The sequence below is a fragment of the Podarcis erhardii genome (genome assembly GCF_964252035.2).
Source record: "Podarcis erhardii genome assembly, chromosome: 4".
NCBI lineage: Eukaryota > Metazoa > Chordata > Lepidosauria > Squamata > Lacertidae > Podarcis > Podarcis erhardii.
In genome coordinates, this window is record NC_138508.1 from 1,984,268 (window position 1) to 1,992,651 (window position 8,384).

At 49.9% G+C, this 8,384-nt stretch overlaps 1 protein-coding gene and 1 long non-coding RNA gene across 2 annotated transcripts in view; both read right to left on the minus strand.

The window, feature by feature from the left end:
• The window catches only part of LOC309341326, a 223,062-nt gene that overhangs the window by 139,305 nt on the left and 75,373 nt on the right, over positions 1-8,384 (minus strand). The gene's annotated exons all lie outside the window — the stretch shown is intronic.
• LOC309341061 (ubiquilin-2-like) lies at positions 3,738-5,533 on the minus strand. The gene has a single exon (XM_081860506.1). It carries the CDS (start codon positions 5,365-5,367, stop codon positions 3,859-3,861), a length of 1,509 nt encoding a protein of 502 aa, XP_081716632.1. The 5' UTR covers positions 5,368-5,533; the 3' UTR covers positions 3,738-3,858.

Below are 8,384 nucleotides of genomic sequence, written 5' to 3' on the forward strand. Positions count from 1 at the left end.
ACTCTCTTTCATAGGAGATTTTTTAAACAAAGTTGGGTATTCTTTTGTATTGTGCTTCCTGCATTTACGAAGACAGCAGAGTCAACACAGAGTTAAGCCAGAATGTGGAAACCCTGCAGCCGCGTAGCGGGTCTGTCTGGGGGGTCTCCTCTCCTGCCCACCCTGAACAAGGAAGCTTTGTGTGTGCTAACAAATAATAAATAAATAATACACACGTTGTCTAGAGAACTCATTCGGCTGTCAAATCTCTCCTTCCCTTTGACATTCGTGTTCTGTTAATCTGACTTTAACAGGAATGGCACAGCAGATGCTCAAAGGTGTACAAAAACACTTCTGTGTTTCTTTGAGGAGGGTCCACCTGGAAGCAATCTGTTGTTGCTTTTTCAAAAAAATAATCATTTGTAATCTTTCAATGGGTTGCAACTTTAATGTATATACCTCTTTAATTCCTCCATAATTTCCATCTGACATTGGACTTCCCTTCTGTGGTTCCCCGTATTTTCTAATATTGCTGCATATTATAACTTATTCTGCGCCCTGTCCTCACCATACTATTCCAAAAGTCATCATTTACTGCTGCTCCTTATTCCAATCCTACTTGTGTCTTGATATGCTTACAATAGCTTTTTAAACATTCTGCAAATGGTTTCCAGTCCTCCTTAAAACCTGCCTTTTCTGGATCTCTAATTTCACTGGGCAGCAATGTCAAGGGCCCTGCCAGATAAGTCCTTCCTAGTCCAAGCTGCCCCTCCTGACCCCTTCAGCACCGCCGTCTAACAGATTTGAACCACACCTGCCCCGGATATTTTGCCCAGCTCCTCCTCGGAAGGCAGCAGCAAGAAACGGCTCTGTGCAAAGTTCTCACCTGCCATTAGCCCCAGCAAGCAGAGAAGCTCAGAGATGGGATTTGGGTCCCCCCGGCAGCAGCAGAGGCAGGCATTTGAAGGAGGCTGGGTCCAAGGAGCTGAGGGACTTGGTCTGCCTCGTGTCTCCTTGGGAGTCCTGAGGGGGGGTTGGAGGCAGGTGCTGGTGGAGGAGAAGGGACCTCCTGGGACCCACTTTTCTCAGGTTCAGGGGGAATTTTCAAAAGGCAAGGAGAGCATAACCTTTAGTTTGCTCTGGGAGGCTAAACAATCTTTTCTTCTGTTGCACAGTAAAGTACTTGCCTTGTAGTCAGGTCCCAGTCCCACCTGTGTCTTGGGTTCAAGAGAGTCTGGGATTTCCCCAGACATTCTCAGTGGGCATGTTTCCCTACACGCAAACTCTGTGGCCCAAGAACCCCACCCCTGACTCACTGGGCTTCACAGATAGCCGTGGATTTGAACCCGTTTGCAGAGAATCAGAGACTCAACTTGGAGAGTTGGAAGGGACCCCTAGAGTCATCAAGTCCAACCCCCTGCAATGCAGAACCCCAATTAAAGCATCCATGACAGACAGCCATCCAACCTCTGCTTGAAAACCTCCAAGGAAGGAGAGCCCCCCACCTCCCAAGGGAGACTGTTCCACTGTTGAACAGCTCTTACTGTCAGAAAGTTCTTCCTTATGTATCTTCAGAACCTCCTTTGTTGTAATTTGAATCCATCGGTTCAAGCTTGCTCCACGTGCCATGTGGAAGCCCTTCAGCCTGCAGTGGTACCTCAGGTTACAGATGCTTCAGGTTACAGACACTTCAGGTTACAGACTCTGCTAACCCAGAAATAGTACCTCAGGTTAAGAACTTTGCTTCAGGAGGAGAACAGAAATCGCATGGCGGCAGCGGGAGGCCCCATTAACTAAAGTGGTACCTCAGGTTAAGAACGGACCTCCGGAAAGAATTAAGTTCTTAACCGAAGGTACCACTGTATTTGAAGATGGCTATCACGTCAGTTCGCTGTCTTTCCTTCTCCATCTCCATCCTTTGTCCCAAAGTGTCCACCTTTGATCTCCAGAGCAGCCTTGAAGCCTTAGGGATTCCCAGCTCCTAGGAGCCGAAGCACTTTCACCCCCGGGGGTTTTTTGGCCACAGAGAAGAGGCTGCTGGACTAGGTGGTCCCCTCTTTGGCCTCGCCCAGCAGGTGCTTTTTAAGTTCTTATAGTTCGTTTAATGGTTTATTTCATTTCAAAAAAACTGTACACTGTTTGGTTGTTGTTGTTTTAAACCCACCCTCAAAGCATTTTACAAAAAGATGAAACAAGAAAATCAAGAACAAATTGCAGCCATACCATATCCCCCAACATTGGATGAAAATAGGGACATTTCTCACTTTTTCTCATTTTACTATTGTTAGCAGCTCTGAGCCCGGCTTCGGCTGGGGAGGGCGGGATATAAATAAAAAATTTATTATTATTATTATTATTATTACTATTACTATTATTATTATCGGGAGGACGCTTGCAAGCATTCCCTCCCCTCCACCGTCCTGAGAAAACCCATTGATCCCAATTTTATTCTTTGGTGGATTTACAAAAAGAAAAACACACATTGATAAATAAATTTAGATGTGGACACACAAATCATTTCTTTTTTAAAAAACTTCAAGACTCCCTGTGCTCCACTCCCCATTTCTTTACCCCCAGGGCAGCTCTGCCCTCTGCCTGCACCCCAGAGCTGGCACATCATGCAGGTGGGGTCTTGGCTGTGGTGGCCTCTCTTCATCCTCACCCGCTCTTCAGCAGCTGCCACGAGCTGCCCAAGGGAGGAGAGGCCACAGAGAGAGAATGGGATGCTCCCTTGCCACCACTCAGGGCAAACCCCGAGCTTAGTGGCAGCAGCAGGGGGAATACTGTGTCCAGTTCTGGGCACCACAGTTCAAGAAGGACACTGACAAACTGGAACGTGTCCAGAGGAGGGCAACCAAAATGGTCAAAGGCCTGGAAACGATGCCTTATGAAGAACGGCTAAGGGAGCTGGGCATGTTTAGCCTGGAGAAGAGGAGGTTAAGGGGTGATATGATAGCCATGTTCAAATATATAAAAGGATGTCACATAGAGGAGGGAGAAAGGTTGTTTTCTGCTGCTCCAGAGAAGCGGACACGGAGCAATGGATCCAAACTACAAGAAAGAAGATTCCACCTAAACATTAGGAAGAACTTCCTGACAGTAAGAGCTGTTTGACAGTGGAATTTGCTGCCAAGGAGTGTGGTGGCGTCTCATTCTTTGGAGGTCTTTAAGCAGAGGCTTGACACCCATATGTCAGGAGTGCTCTGATGGTGTTTCCTGCTTGGCAGGGGGTTGGACTCGATGGCCCTTGTGGTCTCTTCCAACTCTATGATTCTATGATTAGGGACATTCTAGGATCCAATCAGAAGCTGGGGTGGCTTCTGTATACCTGAAGGAGCGTCTCCACCCCCGTCATTCAACCCGGACACTAAGATCCAGCGCTGAGGGCCTTCTGGCAGTTACCTCATTGCAAGAAGTGAGGTTACAGGGAACCAGGCAGAGGGCCTTCTTGGTGGTGGCACCCGCCCTGTGGAACGCCCTCCCATCTGATGTGAAGTAAATAAGCAGCTATCTTATCTTTAAAAGACATCTGAAGGCAGCCCTGTTTAGGGAAGCTTTTAATATTTAATGCTGTATTGCTATTAACACTCGATTGGGAGCTGCCGAGAGTGGCTGGGGAAACTCAGCCAGATGGGCGGGATATAAATAATAAATAATAAATTATTAGTAGTAGTAGTAGTAGTAATTCCATGACTGTCCCTGGGAAATGGGGGCGCTTGGAAGGGGAGCCTACGAACAGAGGAGCCAACAGAGGAGACTTTTTGAAAGATTTAAAGCCTTTTAATCACAAACCATGTAATCCACGCCTTTGCAGAGCTCCAGCATCGGCACAGCAGCTGCAGGAGTCCAGCCTCGGCTCAGCTTCCGTCCTCTTCCGCCTCAGAGTTTGTACGTCCGCTTCTGCTTGGAAGACGGCTGCGCGGACGAGCCCCGCAGGCGGCTGGCGGTCTTAACGCCAGCTAAGAAGTCAGCGCCCACCAGAGTCTCCAAGATCTGCTGGGCAGTGACATCCTGGCGTCCCACCCTCGAGACGGGGGGCACCATGTCGCAGAGGGAAGTGATGGAGTGCGCCCTCCGCGCGGGCCGCTCGGATCTGCCTCGCCTCTCTGTTCCCGGCTCGTCTGTGGCGAGTGCCTGCAGCCTCTGCTGGATTTCTACCAGCCCCTGGATCTCCTTGGGGCTCCAGTTGGCCAACAGGATGTCTGTGTTTTGAATCTGCTGGAGGAGGTCTGGGACCTGCGGGGCCGCCTGCCCCCGGGGGCTCCTGGACACGGAGGTGTTCCTGCGGACCATCTTGGCCACCACCTCTGGGGTGTGGCTGCTCCTGGAGGGGCTGCTAGATGCAAGGTTCTGCATCAGATGCTTTATGATTTGGTGGAGGAGGTTCTTCACCGCTGCCGAGGCGAGTTGTCCTGTCTCTCCCCTGAAGGCCCCGCTTTCCCCGTTGCTCTGATCGTTGCCGTTGGGTGCTAGGTTCTGGGCGCCAGGCTTTGGAGGCCAAGTTCTGGGAGAAGGCAGCCTCTCCCGGGCCCTCTCAAGCCTTTCTCCATGGTCAAAGGTGGGTGGGTGGCCCCCCAGGGATCCTGGCGAGGGGCTTGCCCCACACCGCTTAGGAATGGCCTTCTGCCCTAGTCCTCTTTGTGCCTCGGGGAACGCACCCTGAAGGACACTGTTGTTGTCTCCACCAGGGACGCTTCCAGGACAAGTGGTGGCCTGGGGAGGTGATTTGATGAACTCCTTCACGACCGCTGGGTTCCTTGCCAGTTCCACCACCAACCTCATTCCTTCTGGGGAGCTGAAGACCTGGCTGATCTCAGGGGCTTTCTGCATCACCTGCCGCACCTGCGGGTTGCTGGTGACCAGCTCCTTCATCAGGTCAGGGCTGGAGAGCTTGCTCTGGATGAAGGGGTTCTCCAGCAGTTGCACCATCATGTCTGGGTTGGACATGAGCTGGCTCTGGAACTCTGAAAAGTTGGCTGTGTTGAGGCCCAGGCTGGCGGTCAGCTCCCGGAGGCCATCGCTGGCAAAAGCGTCTCCCCGAGGAGGCTTCTGATCTGGGGCAGTGCTGGTAGGGCTGGCGGAAGCCTGTCGGGACAGGCGCCCCCGGGGAGACCGGACAACCACGTAGACTGTTGCGTCGTAGTCTAGGTGGATGCCATGCTGGCCAAGGGTCTTGTGGTCTTTCAAGATCCTTCCGACATACACCAGCACAATTTGGTCAGGAGAAGAGGAGAAGTGCCTGGCGACGTGTTCTTTGAATTCTCGGACCAACATCTCCCTGTGGACCAGAAACTCTTCCTTCTGCCATGGAGTCTTCACGATGATCCGAACAACTTGGGGCTCAGCGGCTCTGAGGTCAACCCCCGGGATTCTCTGGCTTTCGACCATAATGCTGCCAAGATTTGAGAGCAAGAAGCAAAGACCAAAGTCAGGCTTGGCTTCTCATCGCACTCCAAAGTGGTCCTGCCTTCTTTCCTCTGTCACCACGCAAGCTGTGGGGTCCCTCTTCTCGACACCCCCTCCCTCCCCCAGCCCAGAGGCCCTACACAACCTTCTGGTGTGGAACCCGTGATTTGTGATGTCAGCGCTGAGGTCGCCGGATGCAACTGCCCTTGGCCCAGTGACCCAAGAGGGACTCTGTAGCCCAACCCAGCCCAGAATTCCTCCCCGCCCCCCATATAAATTGGAGTTTTAACATTCCTTATTTTCTGTCTGTAAATCAATCCTTTTCTTACAATGCTACCGTTTACAGAAGGAAAATAAGGAAGAACAGTGAGAGAAAGATGATACAGAGAAGGGCCACCACGATGATCGAGGGTCTGGAGACCAAGCCTTGTGAGGGAGCAGGTTTAGCCTGGAGAAGAGGAGGCTGGGAAGGGATATGAGAGACATCTTAAAATATCTTAATGGCTGTCACATGGAAGAGGGAGCAAGCTTGTTTCTCCAGCTCTAGAGGGCAGGACTGGAACCAACCGATTCAAGTTACAAGAAAGGAGATTCTGACTAAACTTGAGGAAGAACTTTCCAACAGTTAGAGCTGTGGAAAGGACTCCCTTGGGAGGTTATAGACTCTCCTTCCTTGGAGGTTTTGAAGCAGAGGTTGGGTGGCCACAGTCATTTATTGTGATTCCTGCATTGCAGGTGGTTGGACTAGATGACCTTTGGTATATCTTCCAACCCTACATTTCTATGATTTTATGCAGCGTCAATGCAGACATGGAGTACAACATGCAGCATGAGTGCAGCAGGGTATTTTTGAGGCTGAGCAAATATCCCTACATATTTGGAAAAGAAAATACTGCAGGAACTGTCAGTATGCTGAGCACAAGGGGGGTGAAACAGAAATGTCAACCCTAATTCCCTCGCTTTCTTATCATGTGGACACCATATGGACAGAGATGCAAAGGGCTTAGGACTGCAATACCCCCAAGGACCACCTCTCCCCATATGAACTGACCTGGACCCTGTGATCCTCAGCTGAGACTCTTCCTCATGCGCTTCCCCCACAAGGGGTCCATAGGGTGGCAACACGAGAACAGGGCCTTTTCTGCGGTGGCTCCCCACTTGTGGAACGCTCTGCCCAGGCAGGCTCGCCTGGTGCCTTTGTTACATATCTTTAGGTGCCAGGAGAAAACCAGGCCTTGGGCTCGTTAGCATTCTATGGACTTTTACGTGTGTTTGTGGGAGAGGGCTGTTGGTTTGTGTTTGTTTTGTTATGTATTTTGTCTTCTCGTTTTCTATTTTTATGTTGTGATCCGTCCTGTGGCCTTTGGAGGAAAAACAGTATGCAAATTTAATTACTAAATAGAATAAAATAAAACACAATAAAAACAGATAAAATAAAAGAGCATGGGTGTGTTGCATTTTATTGGTTATATTTTCATGCAGCCCACACTTTAGCATAAGCTGAAGGGCCCATCCATCCATTTGACTCCAGTCCAGAATTCCCCCCCCCCCCTCGCATTCCCCAAAGGTTCCCACCACATCCAGAATGACAGAGTTGTGAAGAATGTCCTGAAACTAAAATCCAAGCCAACCTGCTGCTGTTGAATGCACTGCCAGGGTCCTTTTCAGAGTTAGCAACGAACATACTCAACTGTTACAACCATAGTTTCCCTTTTGCAAAACACCCTTCACAAGCAACGCTTGCCGGGATTATTTGGGGGAGTCATATGCTTTCAATGTGTGCTGAATATGCTTTGAATGTAGAGTGTGGGTCTGCCTAGAAAATCACCCGGCTACCGATTCAACATTAGAATCTGCCCTCTCTTGAGTCGCCACATGGGTGGCACTGTGGGTTAAACCACAGAGCCTAGGGCAGGGGTCAGCAGACTTTTTCAGCAGATGGCGAGTCCACTGTCCCTCAGACCTTGCGGAGGGCCGGATTATTATTTTTTTTGAGGGGGGAGGGATGAACAAATTCCTATGCCCCACAAATAACCCAGAGATTTTAAATAAAAGGTTTTAAATAAAAGCACACATTCTACTGATGTAAAAACATGCTGATTTCTAGGCTGTCTGCGGGCCAGATTTAGAAGGTGATTGGGCCGGATCAAACCCCTGGGTCTTAGTTTGCCTACCCATGGCCTAGGGCTTGCCGATCAGAGGGTCGGCGGTTCAAATCCCCGTGACAGGGTGAGCTCCTATTGCTCGGTCCCTGCTCCTGCCAACCTAGCAGTTTGAAAGCACGTCAAAGTGCAAGTAGATAAATAGGTACCGCTCCGGGGGGGAGGTAAACGGCATTTCTGTGCACTGCTCTGGTTCGCCAGAAACGGCTTAGTAATGCTGGCCACATGACCCGGAAGCTGCATGCCGGCTCCCTCGGCCAGTAAAGCGAGATGAGCGCCGCAACCCCAGAGTCGGCCACGACTGGACCTAATGGTCAGGGGTCCCTTTACCTTTACCTACTCTTGAGTCAAACCATTGTGCCACACAGTTCAGGGTTGTTCCTTCTGCTGCACCAACTGGAAACGGCTGTCATGGGTTTCAGCCTGGAGGTGTCCTTGGGAACTGAAATTGGGACCTTCCTCTATATATATATATATATATAATATTTTTATTAAATTTTCAACAAAAATAACAATAACAAAAACACACAATAGCCAACACGATAACAACCACAAAGAAAATTGTACACAAAAACAATGTCAAATCCATAAAATGGGATTCTCTGAACCCTGTGACTCCCCCCGTTCCTTAAGTTTTCTACATTCCAAGCAGGTGTTCTACAACTTAACAACGATGCTTCCCAATTCCAACGGACTTTCAGTATTGCTGGCTTAGGGCTGTGTCACATTCTGTTCCCACAGTGGCTGACCAGATGTCCTAATGGGAAGCCATCTAGCAGGAGCTGAGCACAAGAGCCCTCTCCACACCTGTGGTTTCTAGCAATCAGTATTCAGAAG